This window comes from Panthera pardus, unplaced genomic scaffold (assembly GCF_024362965.1).
Source record: "Panthera pardus isolate Hobbes unplaced genomic scaffold, ASM2436296v1 HiC_scaffold_12, whole genome shotgun sequence".
NCBI lineage: Eukaryota > Metazoa > Chordata > Mammalia > Carnivora > Felidae > Panthera > Panthera pardus.
Genome location: NW_026526677.1, coordinates 26691044 through 26715693, shown reverse-complemented (window position 1 = coordinate 26715693; position 24650 = coordinate 26691044). Strand labels below are relative to the sequence as shown.

General features: G+C 37.8%; 1 protein-coding gene across 2 annotated transcripts in view; it reads left to right on the top strand.

The window, feature by feature from the left end:
* The window catches only part of PDHX (pyruvate dehydrogenase complex component X), a 70494-nt gene that overhangs the window by 9863 nt on the left and 35981 nt on the right, over nucleotides 1-24650 (top strand). For both annotated transcript variants that reach the window (XM_019470082.2, XM_019470084.2), the window contains exons 2-3: nucleotides 6688-6768; nucleotides 19020-19120. In XM_019470082.2, the coding sequence (XP_019325627.2) occupies nucleotides 6688-6768; nucleotides 19020-19120 (182 nt within the window). The remainder of the gene's footprint in view (nucleotides 1-6687; nucleotides 6769-19019; nucleotides 19121-24650) is intronic.

Genomic DNA, 24650 nt, shown 5'->3' with positions numbered 1-24650 from the left:
CTTTGCAATTCTTGGTTAAATCCGCATTCAGTGTTTACACTGAATACATCTTGAGATTGTCCTATATTGTCCCAAATTATCATTGTTACCTTTCTTACTGTTGGCTTTTCCTGTATTGTTGCCTTAAAATTTTTTCTTTAGTTTTCTCTGATAACTATTACTGATTCATCCCGCAGTATCTAATAGCTTCTCAGCACAGCTTGCCGTATTGTCAGTCACATCAGATAATCTGCTGATTTCTTTATACCCTTCCTGTATACCCCCACATGTGTAAGTTGATCCTTCATTCTAAAGGTCTTCTCTTTTGCCTTCTCCAGAGAAACAGTCTCCAGTGTCCCAGTCTTCTGTTGAATGAGGAAGGGTTGTTACCCAGCACTGGACTGCAGGAGGGGATCCAGTTAGCATTCAGATAGCATTCCCCAGTTCCTCGTACAGCTGGTTCCTGGGCGTTTGGGCAATTCTGTTGCATGAACGGGTGATTATCTCAGCTTTCCCCACTGCTGGCTTAGGATTCAGCTTACTGGAATCTCTTTGGACAACAATTACTCATCTCTTTACTTTTCTGCCTCCAAATTTGTGTGCTGTTACTCCTCCTTTTTGCCCTGTCCTTGTGGGGTTTATCTAAAAATAACCAAACAAAAGTACTTTTTTGTTTGTTTGTTTTGTTTTCTCAGTGTTAGATAAGTTTTGGGCACAGAGTGAAATTGGATAAACTTACCAGAGAAAACTAGTAAAATGTAGATTATAAGAAACAAAAGAAATAAAAAGCACGTATATACCATCACCAGCCAGAGAACCACTGGTGCCATTTTGGAGCACATCCTTCAGTCCGTGTGTGTACAAGCGAAGCAGGTGGGAAATGGATGATGCCGCATATACTGTTTGTGGGCCATCTTTTACCACGGCAGGACCTGTAAATGCCATTTTCACAAACTATTACGCATACATTTTCTGTTGTCCATTGACATTTTCAATTTATTCTTACACTGGTACTACACCTAAATCACTGTTTGAATAAAGAAGACTTCTACGACAAGTACTCATTTTTAAGAAAATTTGCTTTAGTTACTTCATTCTGTGTTATCTCATGCAGCCTGCAGGTGGCACAATTGTTTTATTTTTAACAGAAATTCTAAAGGTTAATTATATGTAGTGAGCTCTTGCATTGGAAAGAGAGGCGCTTAAATGAGCAACATCTCTTCCTATTAGAGAAGAAGCAAATTAGTGTTAAGAACAGGGAGGCGCACTAAGAAAGTATTGAATTATTTATTTCTTCATTTGGTCTATCTTCACGATTTTTTGTGTATTTGCATAATAGTCCCTTAAATGGACCAGAGCCTGATGCTCAAGCAATATTCATATGTAAACTGCTGAATTTCCTTAATTTCCTTCGTCAGAGTGATAGGGCTTAGATCTGCTTCATATTAACCACAAAGCAATCTGTTCTGCTTTTATATTTTAAGAGTTTGCATATATTATTATTATTTTTTTAATCAGGAGATCTTTTGGAGTTGATGTATATATCATCAATTTAAAGCTTTGATATAATTACTGAAGTATGAATGTTTTGTTCTTAGGATAAAAGAAGTTCTTTAGGGAACCAGAAGTAGAAGTAGATTAGTGTACCTTATTTGAAGTTGAAGACAATTATTCTGCAGAAAGATTGAAAGACCAGATTTGAAGAAATATAGGAATTACTTAGAGAAACTGCTGTAAAATTCAGTGATTGATAGATTGCTGTGTGCCTGATAACGACATGGAAGGCAGCAATATACTAAACAAAAAAGGTTGATTGTGTCATTCTATTAAAGAAAACAAAAGATTAGAATAGTTCTAGTGAGGGGCGCCTGGGTGGCTCAGTCGGTTAAGCATCTGACTTCAGCTCAGGTCATGATCTCGTGGTTCGTGGGTTCGAGCCCCGCGTCGGGCTCTGTGCTGACAGCTCAGAGCCTGGAGCCTGCTTTAGATTCTGTCTCCCTGTCTCTCGGCCCCTCCCATGCTCACTCTCTGTCTCTCAATAATAAATAAACATTAAAACAAAATAGTTCTAGTGATTTTTGAGGTTCCACTTTTTAAAATTATTATGTTTTAAATATAAACTGGAAATGTACATTGCCACAGTCCTCTTTTTTTAATTACAGAAGGACTTCACAAGCTATTAGCTATAATTTGTTAGTTTGATACAAAGGAATAAAATGCTAACACTAAAATGACTACCAGAGAGTTAAACTCTAACTAAAATCTGTGTGTATTTTTGAGTATTAATTGAAATAACTGGTAGGACCAGTGGAGAATAAAACACATTTCCTTTATTCTTATTCATAGTTGTGCCCAGTTATTAGGAAATGTAATCTCATTTCGAGGCCTCCTCAGTTCGACAGGAAAAAGGTAGAACAGACTGCTTACTGGAATGGAAAGAGAAACTATATTTAATTTCTAATGAAAGTAAAAATATTAGGTATAGGCCAAAATTCCAAGAAGTCTAGAAAAGCCCATACTATCTGAATAGAATTGATGACAGCCATAAAGGGCAGGTATTAATTATGTGCAGCCTGTCATTCAAAGATGATATGATTGCATACTTGCTTCATCACTGGAAAAAATACATATGGAAAAGGTATGTATAATGTTCCAGTCGAAAGAGGATACACTAGAATGAAATACGTACCATTATTAGTAAATTAATGTTTATGTTTTGACGTAATTTTCTGGCATGAGAATCTGAGGGTAGATTGGCTAGATTAATCAGAAAATACATTGCACATTTTATTTTCTTTAGTAAGCTGGTGTAATCAATCAAGAGATAGTACCAAATATGAGACATGTCCAAAATGTCTTTCTTTGTCTTTTATCACCTTCACTTCAGAGCAAAGGTAGTGATCTATTATAGAATTGTTATATTTTATTGTCATTATTCAGAGAAGCAATTTCAATTCATCCTTGAAGGGTGGCTGTGTGAGGAATGATTATGTTCTTTTTATTTTTAAAATATGAAAATTTTCAGTTCTTGATGTGGTAATTTGGAAAATAATACTTAATAAATACAAAAGTTTCGTAATATAGTCCTTAACGTCAGGAATAATGGAAATGTGAAGGTCTCGTAGGTGTGAGATTATGATAGGAGTTAGAATCATAAAATAAATATGAATTGTAACATGGTAACTAGAACGAAGGTATAAAAATATTGAAGTGAGATTTTGTTTTGGAAGACTTGATTTAGGGTTTGTCATAAATTAGAATCTGGACGTAGAATCACTGAAGTCCATTTATATTGCTGCTCTGAAGTGGAATCTATTTGCTATAAATTTAATATATATGTGATTATGAATAATTCTGTCTCATAACACCAGCCTTCTTCTTGATGGAAGCAATGTATTAGGACTTTTTTTAAAGCTGTGTTTTTCAAGAAGAGGCTGACCTCTTATCGTCATGCTATTAGAAGGTAATTTTTTTTTTTCAAACCCCCTTTGTCACTATGAACTTAAAAAAATTAAATGCTGAGGCTTGGACTTGCTTAACTTTGTGAAGACAAATGTTTTTGTTTTCTAAATCAAGCCATGAAAAATATGCAAAAGGCATACACAACATAATGTAGGGAATTAGAAAGCTCATTTTATTGTTTCCAAATGTGGTTAGTTTGTCAAGCGTTGAGCACTTTTTAAGAATTCTTCCAATTAAGCATAGGCTTGTTAAGGGTTCGGGTGTGGAGGTGCATCACTAATGTTAAGTTTGCCTGTGTGTGTTGTGCTTTCTCTAAATGCACTTCCCCGAATTCTAATTTACTTCAGAATTTAGTACTCTGGTGTTTATAGACAACAGTGCACTGGGGTTGTACATAGTAGTTTGCGTTCTTTTCTACCCATTCAGTATCTTAATGTGCCTTTTTTAGTCCATGAGGACTTATTTCACTACAGAAAAAATGCAAAGATTTTTGTAAGCTGTGTTACATTCATGGTTTGCATTTCAACTAAACCTAGCTTGGAAGTTAAATGAAACCGTTTTTCAGTGAAAGTTCTCGAAAGACATAATGCACAGGAGTTGATGGCTTGTGTTCGTTCGCCAGTCTCTTCTGAGATAACTGTGTTTTAACAATAAATCGGGTGTTAATAAGAAATAAGTGACTTAATAATAAGTCAGTTATTAATAAATAATAACTGAGGATTTATCAGGAGTTAGGAAAGTCATTGTGGCTATTTTTACTCCGTTATTTTCAAGGTACAATGCACTTAATGATTACTTGTTTTCTGCTACATTCAGAATATTCATTGTCGGTACGAAAAGTGGTTTCTCAATGCCTGAATTCTTTAAGCCTAAGGTAGGGAAAGGGCTTATTGGGATATTTGACTGCAGATATGAAAAATGTTCACATGGACTTGCAGTGTCTGATTTGCTGTGTTTGAATTTCTGGGTGAAGAGACAGTGATTAATTAATGATCTATATTTGTGAGGATCATCAATTAATGATGAGAGGTAGTACCATGTAGTAGAGGATAGCCTTGAGGTTTAGGCAGGAAGAATTCGAATCCCTTAATCAATGGCTTGTAGTTTTCTCATTGATGAAATGGGCATATTGACTTAGAGTTTGGTTTGGACTCCACCATTGTTGGGGTATAAGGAGTGATAATTCTACTTTTCTGTCCTTAGAGTTTGGTGCCCATTGAGAGAGAGGCAAAAAAGTCAGATGGGGATCAAAGTAACAGTTTTAATGCTGGCGGTTTTGTTGTATTGGAGAATGTGACTTAGATCTGTGGCCCTCTACAGTTAGGCTTCTCAATATCACCCCATATTTTTTCTTAATTTTTTTGGATGTTTTATTTACTTTTGAGACAGAGAGAGACAGAGCATGAGCAGGGGAGGGGCAGAGAGAGAGGGAGACCCAGAATCTGAAGCAGGCTCCAGGCTCTGAGCTGTCAGCACAGAGCCTGACGCCGAAGTCGGAAGCTTAACCGACTGAGCCACCCAGTCGCCCCAGTATCACCCTATATTTAGACTTTGGGCTTTCGTTTGAGGAGAGTTCAAACACACAAACACGCATACCTGAATTGCTTCCTCACACCCAGTGGACCCTGATGGCAGAAACAGAGGTAGGCCTGCTCTCTGTCTTTGAAAGGCATGTGCATTTATGCCTAGCACAGGAAGCGCTGAAAGAAAAATGCAAGTTCCCTAAGGAAGGCAATTCTTAGGTAAAATGAGGAAGAAGCTGAGGCAGGTATGTGGGCTTGGTGGAGAGAGGACAGAAACTTCCCTCCAAATGGTTCAGAGATGGAACTCCTTTACCATGAAGCTATAGGAACTTTCCCCTTGAAGTCACAGTAAATTATTAGTTTCCCAAAGGATCTATTTAACCTCCTTTAACATTAGTGTTCAGTTCCCTTGCTTTTAACCCTAAAACATCAATGGGGGGAAAAAAAAGAAGAAGCCCTTTTCTGTGCTCTTCCTCATTTGAAATATTACATGTGCTATATAGTGTTTTGCTTTTTTGGGTCAGACAGTTGAATAATCTGAGGATAGAATAGGTTCTGTGGAAGGTTTCAGGGAATGTAATTTCTTACCATGGCTACTGCTGATAGCTGGAATATGCTGTTAACTGTTTTATTAGTATAAACTTTATGTGAACTTAATGTGCCGACTGTGTGCTCTTTGAGTGTAGTCCTGGACACTGGACAACTATTGGAAAAGCACATCTGGACAAATATAGAGACTGTGAGACTGTGTCACTTTTAGACTGTGAAGCTGTGCTTCACTGAATGGTGTACCTTTTGGGGTCCCTAGTTAAATTGTGGTGGGGAACACAATCTGAGGTCGATTTAACCATGGAGGTTCGCTTGCCTGGTCATCTTTGACAAGGCAAGTCTTGACTTCAGTGCTTACCAGTAAGAACCTTTGATTCTTGAATAGTGTGATAGGAGAGGGAACTAAAAAAGACAATCAGTTTCTTAAAGTCTAATCTTGATTACTTTGTTGTAGGTTATGAGAACCCTAGTTTTTTTTCTTTTTTTCTTTTTTTTGTTATTTATCTTTTCCTTTGATCATTTTACTTGTAAATATACATACATATATATGTACATGTGTATGTATATACATATATATATATGTATGTTGCGGTAGCAAACATGAAGGAGAAGGAGATGAAACATAAATCAACTTTTTTTTTTTTTTTTTTTAATCTTGTAAGCATCTGGTTTGAAAATACACAGAGAGGACTGGGGAACTATGAAAAACGAGTTGAAATATTCCGTAAGAGTGTTATTTAAAAAAATACATAAGAATTTTATGTTTTCATGCCATTTACTGGACCCTGAATTTGACCACTTGGGAGTCTTAAGTTTTGGAATATTTTCCTTCTCAAATTGAATTTGATTTTAGAGTATTTGGCCTTTTTATTGATGCCTCGTGAGGGTGCATTCTTTTTTCGTGACTAATCTTTCTTTTTTTTTTTTAATTTTTCAAAATGTTTATTTATTTTTGAGAGAGGGAGAGGCAGAGCATGAGTGGAGGAGGAGCAGAGAGAGAGAAAGAGGGAGACACAGAATCTGAAATAGGCTCCAGGCTCTGAGCTGCCAGCACAGAGCCTGACGCAGGGCTTGAACTCGGGAACAGCGAGATCATGATCTGAGCTGAAGTCAAACGCTTAACTCACTGAGCCACCCAGGCACCCCATCTAATATTTCTGTTTTTAAATTCCAGTTGATCCCATTAAGATACTGATGCCATCGCTGTCTCCTACAATGGAAGAAGGAAATATTGTGAAATGGCTAAAAAAGGAAGGTAAGCAAGTACTCCACTAATGCCTTGTGTTATTTCATCATTTGGGGTTCTTTTCCAATCAGTTGTGTTATACAATACATGAATTAAATCATGTCCTCCGCTCATTAATCTAAGTGTTTTTAGATAAAATTTTCCCATGGCAATATAATGTAGCAAAGGTTTTCTGATTCAGCCTGTATCTTTTCACAAGCAGAGAATGGCAAAATATTTTGGGGTTTTTGTTGTGTTTCAGTCCTTATACTTAGTTTTTAGTTTCAGCATCATAAATTTGTTGATCTCCTTATGTTAATCTGTGGCTTTATGATGATTCTGTGTATGTGTGTGTGTTTTTCCTGAAGCTAAGCAAGTTGATTATGAATGTCATTGGCAAGAACAAATAAGTAAGGATAATAAAGAAAGCTCCCAAAAGAAGAGACTGGAGAAGGAGTCTAGCCCTGCTAGATAGTAAGTGTGTTATTATGCCTCTGTCATGCAGGGACATGGGGACAATTACTGTGAAGGCATCTGGAGAAGGAGACTTTATTTTTCTGGTGGCTGCTTTCTTTTCCTTTTTTTGCCCCTCTGGCCGCTGCCATGTGCGATGGTAGAAAACCTGCGCCCACGCGGGTATTGACTGGGGGACAGCTTCTTTCAGCCATCTTTCCCTGTGCTTTACTCGGTCTGCAATACGTTAAAGTTTTGTGGAGGAAAGAGGATGCGTCTCCAGTCCCTATTAGAGGTTGTTAGACAGAGAAATGGACCAGATGAATTCCCCGTAGCCATTACTGTGCTTCAGCTTGAGAAATAGTGAACCAAATGTTAAAAACAGAAAGAGGGGAGCAGAATGGATGACATGGCTTGGGATGCTATGTCTGATTCCAGAGACTGGCCCTGGCAAGGACTTCTAGGATGTCTGTATGTGACTCAGTGGGCACAGATGTCATCCAGGCAAATGCTGGTATTGAGTGGTCTAGTCTGGTGCTTATAAAATGGCACTGAGAGAATTTAGGTGGTAGGCAGGAATTCAGAGTGTGACAGTTAAGCTATGATTCCAGGACACTCCTGGTGTCACTTTTGTAAGTGATGACAGTTACGGGGATTGGGAAGAAGGCTACAAGTATTCACTTCTGAAACATAGCCAAATTGGCTTGAGAGTTTTGAGAGAAAGTCCCCTTTCTTTGAGGGAGACTAGGAGTGCTAGGAAAGGCAATACGATAGGTTACAGAATGGACCTCACGGCAGGAGCTTGGGACTATGGTTTGGGCCAATATGGAGGCTAGGAGGTATGGTACATTGAGGCTACCCAGATGACCATGACTGGTCTTGGCGGCGCTAGAGACCATGCTTGGTTGGAAGCATTACTTAATTCCGTTCCTTAGTGGGGAATATGTCTGCATTTTGATACTTCTCCTTCCCCTGTTATGACTAGCATAGTAATTGGAACACACCTGCCAGTACGGTAAGTGGTTGATCAGTAAGTGTATTAGCAGAGGGAAGAGTAAGCTAAAAGCAGGCGGTGTGTCAGGGATATAAGAGAGCTTTGCAGATGAGGTACTATTTGCCTTGGTCCTTATAGAATACTGGGGTTTTATTTAAAAAAGAGAAATAGGGGCGCCCCGGTGGCTCAGTCGGTTGAGTGTCCGACTTCGGCTCAGGTCATGATCTCACGGTTTGTGGGTTCGAGCCCCGTGTCAGACTCTGTGGTGTCTGTTTGGAGCCTGGAGCCTGCTTCAGATTCTGTGTCTCCCTCTGTCTCTGCCCCTCCCCTGCTCATGCTCTGTCTCTCTCTGTCTCAAAAAAATAAATAAAAACATTAAAAAATAATAAAAAAATTTAAAAAACAGAAATAAACACAAAAGTGAGGAAGGACGTGGGTAATGTAAATGATTTGGCAAGACCTTGGAAGTGAGATATCACGACATATATTTTGGCAACAGCAGGTAGCTCAGGCTGCATTAAGGGTGCCGCGTGTGTGCGGTCAGATAGGTTATAGGAAGGAACATCGATACCAATCGTCAGTTTGTCAGTCTGGGAGGGTCCCTATCCTAAAGCCAAGGTATCCACACTTAGGGTTATTTTATAGGAAGTGGTTTCTGTGTGCTTTTTTGAGCCTTGTTAGTAGCATTACACTGAACGGAGCGGGTCCTCACAGCGCTCTGGTATCAAGAGCAAACTATAGGTGATTTAAGAGCCCTCTTTGCCTGCTCACACTTGAAAAGTCAACCCTGAGGACTTTCGGTCAGTATGACTATCTAAAGAGATGGGGTAGGGCCTCTGCTCACTACTGGATAAAAAACTATAAAACAAGTTTCTTAATGGTAAGTAGCGCTTAAATACAAGAAAAGGGAGTCATCAAATGCCCGCAGCATCTGTAGTGGTCGGTGGGAGTTGAAGCCATGTGCCCCACTTGGCCTGAGCTGGAAGAAGAATAAATGAGAGTGGGAACAGGTGTTTTTGAGCGGGGAGGAGGGAAGGAAGAGAAATCAAGAATTAGGTTTAGGCTTCGACGTGGTAAATTTGAGATGCTTATTAGACATTCAAGCAAAGATGTTGAATGGACAACTGGTTGTACGATTTGAAGTTCATGAGTGAAGTCATCAGCATATGGATGGAATTTAATGCCATATGATAACAGGCAAATTCATTTGTTTGACTTGATATGGAATAAGAATGCCTACTCCCTTGAAAATTTGCTCTCATAGGCATGTCCTCATGAGGCTTTGAGGTTCACATTTATAGTACTTGCATTTTCTGGAACTCACAGGCAGAGGTAAAGTGGTTCTGGGCTGATAATCTTCCTGGGTTACCTGGCAGAAGCCATTATTCTGGAAGGACACAGCCTCCAATCCAAGCCATACAAGATTCCCAGATAAAGTCCCACTTACGAAGAGTTGACAGTCTCAAATTTAATATTGTACATGGAAGCAGTCTTTTAGGAGCAAGGGTCATGAGGCATAACAAGTCTCAGGACTAGATCTCCAAGGACTTAAGTTAATTGGAATTATTAGATACATAGAGATGTATGTTTGAAATGACTAAACATGTAAGAGAAGGAGTTGAAAATATGAAAAGAGACACTCTGCAGAATGTCTAGGCAGATTTGGAAAGGACAAACAGAACTTCTAAGAATGAAAAATATTGTCTCTAAAATTAGAAGAGAAAAACTCAAGGTTGGGTTGAAGTGTGACTGAGCAAAGAATTAGTGAACAGAAGTCTATCCTGAGAAGATTAGCTTACATGCAGCCCAGAGACATAAAGCAGTAGAAAATATGAACAAGACATTGAGACATGGGGAATAAGATGAAAATCATCCAGTAATCCAATAGCAGGAATTCTAGAAGGAGAAAAGAGAGAATGTAATTTTCAAGGCAAAAGTAGCAGAGAATTTTCTAGAATTTGAGAAGGACATCTATCACTAAATGAAAGAGCCAGTGCTTCATTAAGAAGCACTCTGAGCAATTGGCTCTGCGTGGCTGCTATCTTTTAAAATAATTATCAGTATCTAAGAAAGCTTCACCTTTATAAATAATGGAATCAATTGGAATCTATTTTTAGGTTTCTTGTTCCTGATGAATTACAGAGCTTTGGCTATTTCCACATTCAATATGACAGAGTGTTGGTGTCATTACATAATGATTCAGACACAGAACAGCCTTTTAGGGTTATTATAAAAAGATTAAATTTCCTCACATTTTGAGGCAACTAGATAAGAAGGATTCTTTGGAGCACATTTGTCTTTCAGACTTCTAGCTCACTGGCAATCTGGTAAGTTATTCACATCCATTAGAATATGGAGAGTATGATGAAGAGCCAGGAGACATATGGTCTCATCATTCTGTTCTTTTTTCCTTTTGATTTTACAATGTGCCGTTTTCACATAGGAAGAGCCAGGATATGCTTTAAGCCCCTGGAGCATGTTTCCCTGAAGGTTGCTCTTAAAATTGTGTTCCGCCAACTGAAGAGAAATGTTTGTTTACTGATAGACTATAAATAATTGAGAGTAATCTTAATCTTTGGTCCAAAGATTCAGTAATTCGCTGTCTTCTTTTTTTTAAGTTCCATGTTTATGATTTAATTGTGATCTTTTGAGCGTAACTTAAAACTTCATTAATGTTTATGTACTGTACACATGTGACTGTATTTCTAAGTATGTTTGGTGCTCGATACATTTATAATCACTTGGTTCAGTCATTCTGTATTAAAAACATATTCATGCATAAAACTATACCATTTTTTCTTATTAGCTGTGTTTTAAAAAAATTATCTTGAGATCTTTTTAATGCATGATCAGTGTTATTTAAAACAATGAGTTTAGACCTTCAGACATGAAGAGGACTGAATGTTTTTTCATAGAAAAGAATAGTGTTTTGTCTAATTATAAATCTAGTTTATTTTTAAGCAAAGACTAACGATCTGATGACCTTTAATGGATAGTAGTTTGGTCTTACAAACCTATAATGTTTCTCTGAGACTGTAATTCACAACTATTATTACTAATGTCATGGGGGTGTGTGAAGGGTGTGTGGGGGTGTGTTTAAGCTAAGGCAGTGGGAAGAACTCTGGTCTGGGAATCACAGTTTGTCCTTTGGGGTTCCCACTCTGGCATGAAAATATCTGGGGGCGAGTTGAAGTAGTTGAAATCTAAGGAGTATCTCTAGCTTTAGAATTCTGTAATTCAATTTCATTTCATTTTGTTGATGGATGTCTTGGAAATACTCAATAGCACATACATTTTTCCTATTGTTGATTGTTAGTTAGCAAAGCAGTTTCATAATGAGTATTAGAGTACTTAGTTTTAGTCTGGGATTATGTAAAGAGTATGCACTGTAAAATTGGTAGAGAAGACACTTCAAAAGTGACAGGTAACACGTACAACGTCAGAATCTCTTGAAAGGTGAACTGAGCTGTAATTCCCCATCTATTTTACAGGTTTGTTACTCAGAAAAATGTGCTTCAGATATTTTCAGTTTAATTAACATGGATATAACTTATTTTTTAATCAATTGAAATCAAATCTGTTAGAATAACAAAAGCAAGAAAATATTCTCATCCCCCCCCCCCCTTTTGTGAGCGCATATTTGAGGGTGTGAAAGACATTGTTTTCTTTCTTGAGATATTTCAGAGTATGAACTGTCTCATGAAACACTGTGGGACAAAACTCGGTTGAGGTAGTAGTAACATGAAGTACTTCCTGAGCCACAGTGTCTGGAACGTAGCGTGTGCCTCATCAGTGATGTCTCCTGCTGCCCCTCTTCATGTTATCCCTCAGAGACTGGCATTTCATGTGGACATTCCTGGGGATTATGACTATCTCAAATAGCTTTTATCTCACTAATGCGGAGTATAAAATTCCGAAGTGAAACTGTTTTTGAAGGGGTTGATGACTGTTTGAAGTGTTATCACTAGGGCCCGTTGCAGAGTTACACGGGTCTCTGGCTTCCGTACAAGAGCTCTGGTGTCTGTTATTTTTGGGGATTTTATCCATGTTTGTGGTGCTAAAATGAAAAACTTTTGAAACATGCATTTCACAAATAGCTTCACCATTTTTTTCCAGGATACGACTATTTTAACAGCTTTATTGAGGCATGATTTACACACCATAGATTTCACCTATTTCAAGTGCACAGTTCCATAATTTTTACTAAGTAGAAAGACGTGTGTGACCTCGCCAAAATCCAGTTTCAGAACATTTTTGTCACCCAAAAGATCCCTGGTGCCTGACTGCGTTCACTTCTTGCTTCCATCCCTAGTGTGATCTGCTTTCTGGCTCTAAAATTTTGCCTTTCCTGAGCATTTCCTGTAGTAGAATCCTGTAATGTGTCATCTGTCTTGTGACTGGTTTCTTCCATTTAGCATGATTTTGAGGTTCGTTCATGTTGTAGGCTGTTCCTTCCTTTTATTGCTGAACAGCATTCCGTCAGCACACTTTTTTACATTTATTGTTAATATTTCTGTTATGTCAGAATTTTAGAATTGGGGGGTGCCCTTACTGATTACCGCTTTGTTTAATAGAATTTTCTGTGGTGATGGAAATGTTACGTATCTGCACTGCCCCATATAGTGAGTGACCCCTAGGCACATGTGTGTTGAGCACTTGAAATGGGCCATGTAATAAGACGTAACAGGTCAGAAGGATGTGAAGGTTAATTTTGTCCAGACGTTTCCTTCTCTAACTGCTACTCACGCCTTTAGCCTTCAGGGCAGGACCTCCTCTGTTGGCCTAGGAGCCCAGCTGCCTGGGGTCTTTGGTCATACAAATGTCTTTTTGGGTGTAATGAAGTGGAAAGGGTTGGCAAACTCTTGAGTAGGGCCCCCTCCTCTGTCTTCACACGCTGCTGGAAACACTGATAGGATGGGATTGGCAAGGCCTGCTTGTTTGTAATCTTCAGTCAAATTAGGAACTTCTTGAAGCAGGTCTGTCTCATTTTATTATTATTATTTTTTACCATACAGTCTTGTATGTCATTTACATAGGGGCAGCTCGTAAGTATTTGTCGTGTAAACAATTGAATTATTTTGTTTCTAATCAGAGCTGCCATTCTGTTTCAACTTAGCACTAAAAAGAGGGGTTTTTCTTTAATGTCCATATAGGTGTGATTTACTTGGTCTTACAGATAAAATCTAGCTCTCTCCCACCACTACCACTATATACCCCTTTTAAATAAAGACTTGTATTGCTAATTTGTGGCAGGACAGAATTCTTTTGTTAAAGCCAGAGGATGTGTTTAGTTCATAAATATCACCATTGTGTTTGATCGAGACTCTACTTTACGCCCAGAATTTAAAAAGGGAAAGGGGAGCCTCTCTATTCTGCAGTCCTCCGCTCCGGCAGCCGCCCATCTGGACAAAGGAACGGACGATGATGCTGGCTTCGGTGCTGGGGAGCGGCCCCCGGGCGGGCCTCTGCTCTGGCCCCTCCTGGGGCCCGCACTCTCGCTCCGGGCCCGCTCCACCTCGGCTGCTGACGTGCACCACAAGGAGATGGGGCAGGGACACACAGGAACACTGCAGAGCCACCATCTCCTGCAACCTGGCTGCTGAGGAGCTGTCTGTCACCTCACACCATCCATGATGCTCTGTCCTGGCCTCTCAGCCTTCCCCTCTAGAATACAAGCTCTTTGTGGACAGAACCATGTCTTATTGTTGCATTTCTACCCAGTGCTTAGTATAATGCCTTGTATACTGATGTTTGTTGAACGATCTGTTTGGAATGACAGAGTATAGGATAGGGAGTGAGGAGGAGTCCTGGTTCTTAATGGTTCTCAATAACATACCTAACGTTTTTATCTAAACGTGTTGTGAAGTGTTATTTGAAGATGTATTTGAAGCGTTAACCTAACATTTCCAGTTCCATGATCTTTTTTTTAAAGCAGCTACATATTCAAAACAAAACCATCCTGAGAGTCAGAGAGATTAAGTAGTTTGGTCAAGATTACTCATTAAGTGTCAGAGCTTGGAATCAAACCTGTGTCTGAGTTGGAAAAGTTCCTTGTAACTACTCTGCTTTGCAGCTTTTCTCAATTGTAGCACTAAATTGTTGATCAGGGCCCAAACGGAGGATACTTCGAATCATCATGGCTCGTTATTAGTCTCAAAATATTTTTCTGGCATTTACATTATGTTTGATTATTGATAACTCAAAGCTTAGCTTCATAAAATGAGGGGTAATGTGCCCTCATGTAATAATATGATGTTTTAAACTTTGCTGTGGTCTTTGAGGAAAGTTCGCCACATAACGAATCGATCCTTTTCTGTTTCTTTCTATTTTCTCTCTTGGCATTCTCATATAGCTAATATATATGTCTATGTTACGTGAATAGGTGTACATAAAATTAGAACACCGTAAAAAGGAAATAGGCTACCTGAGATGTTAAATGTTAGAAGCATGCTACAAATCAAATATTAGAACCAAATGAAATGTGAATGGTAGTTTGATGTATACCTTATGATGACATGAGAATTTGTGAAATTATTGGAGTTTTGTCCTCAAGTATTTTAATCTCAAAATCATTATGTGTGAAGCACTAGCTGGAGTCCAGGGTAATGAAGTAGAATGTAAAACATTTAAGATGTGTCCTGTTCCTATCGTGAAGAAGCTCATAGTCTGGTAAATAGAGGAAAACCCGATCGAAAAAGAAAATTAACAGTAGCAACATAACATTTTATAATGCAATTTGTGATGCATTTCAAATTAATTACAGCTGCTGTAGGAATTCAGGAATAGGAAGAAAGACATCTGAGTTGATCGATGGTTGATCTGTGGTTTTTAAAGAAATTTGCAATAGGTGAACACAAGTAATAACATATCATTTTACTATTTTCCTATGGGCAGAATTTCTAGATGTCTAGAAGTATTTAATGGCCAGGTTGCCTAGTTCAACTGTTTTTTCCATGGTTACAGCAGAAACATACAAGGGTGTGATTTTTTTTCCCTTTTGAAGTACAATCTGTTTTAACTATGGAAACATCTGTCATTATGAAGAAGCATGTAAGGTGATATAATCTGCTTTCTCTGTATGACATACAAGGTTCCTTTTTGGTCTGATTTCTGCTTACCTCACCAGCCTAATCTCTCATTGCTTCTCTCAGGTACTATTAGCCAGCTCCTCCAAAGTTTCCTGTTCTCTTTTGCCTCCTGGGCTTTGGGTATGTTGTGCCTTCTTGGATCACTGCCTCATTACTTGATTGTCTTCTCCTCATCTTTTCAGGCTCAGATTACTTATATATATATATATATATATATATATATATATATATATGTATACATACACACACATACAAATATGTATATAGTATACATAATGCACATAAATAATATACATAGTAATGTAAATCTGTATATGTCTCCTTGGTTTAGGAAGCCTTTCACCTTGCAAAAACTGAATTTGATACCCCTCCTGAATGTTCCTATTGCATTCTGACTTTACCTAATCCCCACCATAATTTCCAATTTGTCACTAGGTAGTAAGCAAGCTTCCTGAGCTCAGAAATCTTAACTGTTTTTCCCCCCACTGCTGTATCCTCAATGCCCTCATGCATTTGCAATAAATATTTGTTGAGTAGAAAAATCTCCTTAGGGTTAGGCCAATCACCTTTCAGGTGTTTCATAAATACCATCTAACCGATATGTTTATTTCATTAAAATAGTTTGTATTGATGGTTCTGAACTGTTTTAACTGAAGATAATATAACCATCTATGTGAACATCTTGGAATACAGTGAAGTAGTTTCTGTACAGTGAACTTCCAGAGCATATTCATCTTAGGGCTTTAGATTTTCCTTCATGTTCTTTTATTGAGTGTGCCTATTGATACTGCTATACCAGCTATTTTTGGTTTATGTGTGAGGGAATGTATTTGTATGTTACATGCTTTTCTATACCTGTATTTTTATTGTGTTTTTGGTTTTAGGTCTGTCTCTTGTAAGCCACATTTCTCCAGATTTTATTTTACTTTTATTCATTTTGATAATTTCTGCTGCTTTTAGTAGGTTGTTTTAATCCATTTACATTTATTACAATTACTGATATATTTGGACTTATTTCTACAATTTTTGTGTGTTGTTTTTTTTCTTTTCATGTGTCTGCCTTCAATTGGATGAAGTTTTTACTTAATTTTTCCTCTGCTTTTTTAAATGCTGTAGATTATATTTCTGTATATTTTTTTGGTGTACACTATTAGGTATTTTGGGTACATATTTAATTAAATTTTGCCAATAAAGTCTAGAGTTAGTTAGCCTTTTTTTTTTTTTGACCTATTTATGTCAAAGTTCTTAGCATGCTTTAACTATCAATGAAACATTCCCTTATCCAGCTTATTGTTTTTTAGAAGTTGAGTTTTACATTTTTTAAACCCTCAGAAATTAGCTTTTAAATGATTAATAGTTACCATTCTGTGAATCTCTAGTAATTTGCTTTGTGTAGCCCATGGGTCCCCTCTGTGTCTATTTTTCTTCTTGATGAACTGCATTTTCTAATAGTTCATCAATAGGTGGTAAATTTTCTTAACCTTTATAGGTCTAAAGAATCCTTTTCTTTTATTTGTGAATGATGGTTTGGCTGCATATAAAATTCTACAGTTCTTTTTCCCCAGCTTTTTGAAGATACTACTTTTTTGTCTTCTGATCTTTATTACAGCTTCTGAGAAGTGAGCTGTCATTCCATTGAAGTAATCCGTTTTTGGTTTTTTTGTCTTTTTTCTCTGATAGCTTTTAAGATTGTTTTTGGGGTACCTGGGTGGCTCTGTTGGTTGAGTGTCTGACTCTTGATTTCGACTCAGGTCATGATCTCATGATTCATGAGATCAAGCCCTGTGTGGGGCTCTATGCTGGCAGCATGGAGCCTGTTTGGAATTCTCTCTCCCTCTCTCTCTGCCCCTCCCACCCTTTCTCTCTCTTTCTCTCACTCTCAAAATAAACTTAAAAAAAAAAAAAAGATTGTTTTTGTGTAGAATTTCATGACTGTGTATCTCATGTGGATTCATGTTTATACAGTCTAATGCTCTTTTTCTGTTTAAATTTTTTTTTAGTGAGGCATAAATTGCATAAAGTATAAGCTCAGTTAATTTTTACATACACATATATACCAGGTTACTGCTGCCTAGTCAAGATTCATAATATTTCTAGCTAGCTACAAGGCTCCCGGTGCCCCCTCCTAGTCCATACACCATAGGCTAAAATTACTCTATATTCGTTCAGAGCTCTTTCATGTTGAGGATACATATTTCCTTTCCGTTGTAGGAAATTCTCAGCAATTATCTTTTCATGTATTGCTTCTATACTCTTCCGTTGGAAAATCCATTAGACGGACATTGCAGCCTCAATCTGTGTTGTGTCTCTTAAGTGCTCTCTTCTATTTTTAATCTTTTTCTCTGCCTGTATTAAGTTCCAAGTAGTTCCTTAATGCCACCTTTAATTCACTAATTCACTTCACTATGTCCAGTCTAGAGTACATCCCATTGATTGTTTCTATTTCAGTGACTATATTTTTCATTTCCAAGATTTCTAATTAGTTCTTTCCTTCCTACGTGATATTACTTTGTTTCATTTCTGTACACTGTTTTTTATCTCTTGTTCTTGTGATGGGCCTTTTACCTTCATTTGTATTTCTGAGCATCCTCAAAATACTTACTTAAAAATCTTTGGCAGGCTGCACTAAATGAGTTGCATCTGAAATATTTTTTTTCAGTGATTGATTTTGTGGTTTTCTTTCTTAGCATTAAATTTCTTCAAATGTTTTGGAATTGCATTTTGTAATTTACTTTTCAGTGGAAGGCTTTTTGTTTGTGTTTCAATGTCTTCCTGCCCTCCCTTTCCTCACTCCCAGTCTAGGGATTTTGCTGTTGATATTGGAGATATTGGTAGGATGCAGAGATGGACAGAGGGTGGCTTGGCTCAGATCCTGGTACTAAGGCAGTGTTTTGTACCCCACCTCCTAGACTACTGCAGTTCTTTGTAAAGCCATAGTCCTAGTCAACATGTCTTCATTGCCCACTTAATCAGCCCCCTATTTTGAGTAAAGGCACTGATCCAGCCCTGGCTTTAAGGGGAGATTCTGATTTGCAAATCACTTCAGCAAATCACTTTTAGTTCTCTTTACTCCAAAGAAAACCACTGCATTCTCCCCGCTGATCACCCCCTCCACACAACACACACACCTGCTTCTGGATCCAGAAACAGCAAGGCAGGTACTGCTCAACATTTTTGAGTTTCCATACTTTCTGTTGCACAGACGTGTTTCTTATTTGACCTCAGTTGTGTCTATGACATTGTCTCATTTTGTTTAATATACTTTATTTATGCTCTGCAGTGCCAACAGGGTTTCCGAACTCACCCTACAATGTTAACCCAGAAGCGCTATTAATTGTAAAACTTTTCTCTTCATGGAATGATAGTCAAAATATATTAAAAAGAAAGGAATGGGTCTGGAATTGATTTGTTTGGAGGAGAATATGCATTCGTTGCTATTGTCTCTAAAATGTAAACTTCATTTTTTAACATTTGCTCAGTAATCTTTTGTAATTGTCTTTTATTATAACAGATACAGTTTATGTCCATTATAGAGCTTTTGGAAAATACAGCAAACCATACATTTATGCACACGTGCAAACACACACACATATACAATGAGAATTACTTGTAATTCTATAGCCTAGAGCTAGCTACCGAATATCTTGGTATTTATTATTCATGTTTTACTTAAGCACACTCCAGCCCACGTACTAATATTCATATTTTTTTAAAAAAAACAAAACAAACCCAGTCTTGTTTTGTAGGTGAAGCTGTGAGTGCTGGAGATGCCTTATGTGAAATAGAGACTGACAAAGCTGTGGTTACCTTAGATGCAAGTGATGATGGCATCTTGGCCAAAATAGTGGTAAGTTTATATTTTGATGTCTTCAACAGGATGAAGATCTCTTAAATGGGAAGTTCCTTGAATTAGAGTCACCCTTTATTTTTACCACTGTATTTACAGTGTTGTGTTATCTGTATGTACATAATACATTTTTAATTCAGATGTTTAAAATAGTTGAGTTTTAAGGTCTGATAATAGCCAGTGATGATCAGACAACATGGAAATATTTCAACCATGACAGTGGTACTCAGTGTTGTGGGTTTCTTCATAGAGAATGAGAAGCATTCTGGCCTGAGAAGAGAGAAGGCTCTTTGAGGTGGAATTTGAAGACAAAGCAATAGGTTAAAGCTCAACACTAGCAGTTTCCGAGTTTGTAGTCAGTTAAACCAGAAAGAAGGAACGTTTTACTGTATCACACGAAATCAAGAAATCCTCTTCATCTGTCCCCAGGACTCCCAGGATTGGAAGTATGTAAAGTGACCATCTGTTCAGCTCCTGTTCTCCAGACAAGAATATCTTAAGTTGTCCAGTGCAGATTCTTGTCTATAGGTTTCATAGCCTCACTCAGTGGCCTGGTCCAACTCTGACTCATCCTTACAGTTTGGACATTTTTGCAATCATTTAAAAATACCTATATAAAAAGATACATATGTGGTATTTTTCACATACTTAAAAATAGTTGAGTTGACAGTCTTGTCTATTGATAGTATATTTTCTGTTTCATGAGCTTTTTAATGATATATATATACTTGTGGGTTTAGCAAAACTGAAGTCATTTCCTTTGAGATCCCAATTTAAATAGATGCAGTAATTTTGAATATTCCTCTCTGGGCAATCTTTGCTTTATCACTAATTTAAAATACGGAGCTATGCCTTGAATACTGTAATGGTATTACTAGAAGTGGAAGCTATTAGTACAGACGTTCAATCAAAGTGTCTAGCAATAAAAGAAAGGTTAGTTAACAGAAGAAAACGTGGAATATCATGTAGCCATTAAAAATTGTTTCTAGAAAAAAATGTAGTTTCTTTACATGTTATACATTAATAAAAATTTTTCAATTTTTTTGAAAAAACGCTTTTAAAATTGTATATGGGCAGGGGCGCCTGAGTGCCTCAGTTGGTTGAGCGTCTGACTTGGGCTCAGGTCATGATCTTGTGGTTCATGAGTTCGAGCCCAGCCATCGGCCTTTCTGCTGTGAGCGCAGAGCCTGCTTCAGATCTTCTGTCTGCCTCTCTCTCTGCCCCTCACCTGCTCCTGCTCTCTCTCTCAAAAATAAAACATTTTAAAAAATGAAAAAATTGTATATGGGCAGTGATTATAATCTTGTAGGACTTAAAAAAAATTTTTTTTTAATGTTTATTTATTTTTGGGAGAGCGAAGGAGACAGGGATCCGAAATGGGCTCTGCACTGACAGTAGAGAGCCCAGTTGTGGAGCTCAAACCCACAAACCTTGAGATCATGATCGGAGTTGAAGTCAGCCGCTTAACCGACTGAGCCACCCAGGTGCCCCAATCTTATAGGACTTTAAAGAAAAACATGTATAGAAAAGATTAAAGTGTTGTAAAAATGTCAGTTGTTTTTGGGGGATGGAACTAAGATCCTCCTACCCCATATTTTCTATTTTTCTTTATTGTCTAAACTTTCTATAATAGCTATATTGTTTTTATAATGAAATAGTAGCATTTTTGTGAAAATTAAAATAAAATGCTTAAAGCCTACTTAGGGTTACATGATATATTCACTGATGGAGCGTGTTTGTTTCTTCTAGAACATGTAATAATATGTTGTAACAGCTAAGATTGTAGGCTCTGGAGTTAAACTGCTGCCTGATTCATATAGCTAATAGATTCTGCCAGTTATTAGTTATGTAATAGTTGGCAAATTCTTTAACCTCTCGGTGCATTTTTCCTCGTAATGAGGATAATGACAATACCATCTACATCATGGATAGTAGTAGAGATTGAGATAATACACACATACTCATTACAAGACCTATTGCCCACCAAGTGTCAATATATGTTGCTGTCTTCATCATTATTACAATTACTCACCCAGCTCTTGGTGACCATTAGCTCGCATGTCAGTCTGTTTTTTTACCTAATAATTTGTATTCGTTGTTTGCGACTGAATGGTTAGTATTCATTTGGGCCGCTGTAGTTTGGTACAGAGATGCCGCACATCTATTAGTAGTCCATTGTTGATAGGTTTTCAGTTCTGAGACACCAGCTCACCTCTGTTTTGGGCATGGATATAACCCCTTCCTTTGTACATTTTATCCAGAGGCTACACTTTGGAATGTTACAGTCTATTTAGATGTAGATCTATATATAGTTTTCCATTCGTGTTTTCTACTAGAAACCTTTCCCCTTTTTTCTAGTCATTTATATGTTGCTTTTTACATTCTGATTATCAAACTGTCTTTACTTGTCATCTACAATATTAACGGCCACATTAAAGCACATTGTTGAAAATACTTCCTTGGAGGAAACATGAATGGAAAACTAAAATTTCTATACCTTCATAATAAGGAAAATATAAATATTGATACCAAAAGCATCCGACTTCGGCTCAGGTCATGATCTCATGGTCCGTGGGTTCGAGCTCCGTGTTGGGCTCTGTGCTGACAGCGCCTGGAGCCTGCTTCAGATTGTCTCCCTCTCTCTGCCCCTCCCCCGTTCATGCTCGTGCTCTCTCTGTCTCTCTGTCTCTCTCAAAATAATAAATAAACATTAAAAAAATTAAAAAAATAGTTTCTAACTAATTTATGCAGAGTTTGAAAAAGGAAAAGATTGCTTGAATTACAATATGTAACAAACCCAGCTACGTTTTATTGTGTATGCTTTTGGCAAGCTGTGTTCTTAGACCTAGCTCTGGGTCCTTTGACTATGAAAGTCTTTCAGAATTGATAGCTTTTCCCACTTAGCTGCTTTGTAATGCATTTCACATTGCTAACAGTGTTATAGGTCGGTAGTGCCTATTCATCTGGCCCCTAATGCTCTGAAAAGGTAGGGGGCCTAGTGGGAGTATGTGATTGATAAGGGCTTTAGCAGCACAAATGGCTACTTCCTTGCCAAAGAAAAGATTATATGTATATTTTAGGGCCTTGTGGCTTTATGATTATTCCACATGCGTTTTGGATAATAGGAATGGGAGTATATTCATGTCCTAATGTATACAGTTTTCTGGTGAAAAAAAGTCAAGGTGATATTACTGGGGATTTTTAGTCTTTCACCCTACTCCACTCTCAGCCCTCCCACCCTCCTGCCAGTTACACCTGTCTTTCACTGTGGAATAATTCTCATATGAGCAAATAATAAAATGATTTTAATAAGAATACATATAAGAGATCTTTACTTTCAGAGTCAAGGAGTTGGATGATTGATCTCATTAAAAGGCAAGTGATGACAAAAAGCTCTAGTTTTTAGTTTGCCCACGTTTTTGAAACAATTAGAAATTATTGTCTGTTTTGCTCTTCATGGAGGTTTGTTTGCATAGTCTTTGAGAGGTTTTTGTATTCTTCTCCTCCCCCTGCCCAATTTCATTCTCTTCTCATTCGTAATTTTTGCATCTGATTTCCATTTTAGATATAAACTAATAATTATTACATTTTAATTAGAACCAGAAAAAAGCTTAGAAGCTCTTAATAATGTTAATAAAGAGCAATTGCTGTCAGTGTAGATAATTTTATGATTCATTTCCAGTTTAGTTCAGTTAATGAGGGAGTTGTTAAAAAGTCTTATTTAATCACTGGTAAATTGCTGTGCGGAAAACCTTAAATTTTTACACACATGCCAGTTCATAAGCTTAGTCTTAAATTTATCTGGTAAATTGGACAGCAAGTGTTTTAAATGATAAATTAATAAAATAGCATATTAGGATGACATATTTGGAGAATTTATTAAAGATCGTCTGGTTTGGCTTCTTATATGATTTGTTACAAACCAGGATACTTTTGAGGGTGAAAAGGGTGGGGATGTTAAGATTATTTGAACTTCTATAATTTTTTGAAATTTTAATTTATTGACTAGCAAAACATTCACTGATAGATTTTATAATATTGGTAGACCATTACTATTCAAAACAATTTTCAAGAATAGAATTTTTTCTGAAATCCATGGATATTAAAGCAAAATTGTAAAACATACTTGCTGTAGGGACACCTGGCTGGCTTAGTCGGTGGAGCAGGTGACTCTTGATCTCGGGGTCGTGAGTTGAAGCTCCACGTTGGACAGGGCTTACTTGATCATCTGAAAATTAAAAAACAAAGATTCATTATTTTTGGTACTATATTTGTTCTCCAATCAATTTCTTAGCTGCATCTCACTCTAATACTGTGTCACTGGTGTTTTTTTGAAGACTGTAGTTTTTCAATATAATTTTTATTGTTAGGTCCCTTTCCTCCCTTATTGAGCAAGTTATTTAACCTTTCTGTGCTTCAGTTTCCTCATCTGTACATGAATACTAATAGCACTTACCTTGTAATGTTGTTAGGAGAATTAAATGAGTTGACACAGTGCTAGAACAGTGCCTGGCAATTGAATGCCAAACTGTTACTCAAAGACTTAATGAGTGTTTTTTTTCTCCCCGCTGTGCATTTTTAGCTTGCCATTGATTTGTCAGTGTCAGTATTTCTTATGTGTCTTCCTTTAAAAAAATTTTTTTTTAACATTTATGCATCTTTGAGAGACAGAGAAAGACAGAGCTGAGTTGGGGAGGAGCAGAGAGAGAGGGAGACACAGAATCCGAAGCAGGCTCCAGGCTCCGAGCTGTCGGCACAGAGCCCGATGCGGGGCTCGAACTCACTGACTGCGAGATCATGACCTGAGCCGAAGTCGGACACTTAACCGACTGAGCCACCCGGGCGCCTCTATGTGCCTTCCTTTTAGACCAAAGTTCATTGTGCACATGAGTTAAAGTGTGTATATTAAAGAATACAGTTTAAAGCTGTATAATGGTTTGAACCATGATAGAAAATTGTTACTAAGTTTTCAAACCAAGTCAGCCATGCGACTCGGCTCAACTCCACTGACCGCAGTGCATGCTCCTTCTGTGCTCAGCAGCTCTCACACTGTCCTATTTTACAGAAGAAAATATTTAAATAATTGCTTAACTTATTATTTTTTAACATCACAATCAAAATACAGTTTTTCCCAGCACCTTGAGTGAAGTGAACCCCCTCAAATAATTTCTCTGTTGGGAAATTCTGCTGACTTCAGCATCTCCTATTAGCGGATACACTGAGGAAGCTCCGGTGGGCAGTATGGAGCACATTTGCAGGTGATTCATTTCAGCCTATGGGAATGTCTCTTGTAAAGAAAGAGGCCCCATCCCTGGGGTCTGTGTCTGGGGATGGAGTTCAGCAGCCTGTGTGTGGTCCTGTGGAGAAATATGTTTGCCCCAGGCCTTCCTGCCTATTTTCGCTTTCGCTGCTGTCCTGCTGTCCGCTGTCCACTCCCCAGTCCTGCCAGCCTCCTGCTGGCCCTTCAAGTGCAACTTTCCAACCCTTACCAATGGGGCACTCCTCTCCTGTCCACTCTTGATCCATGTTG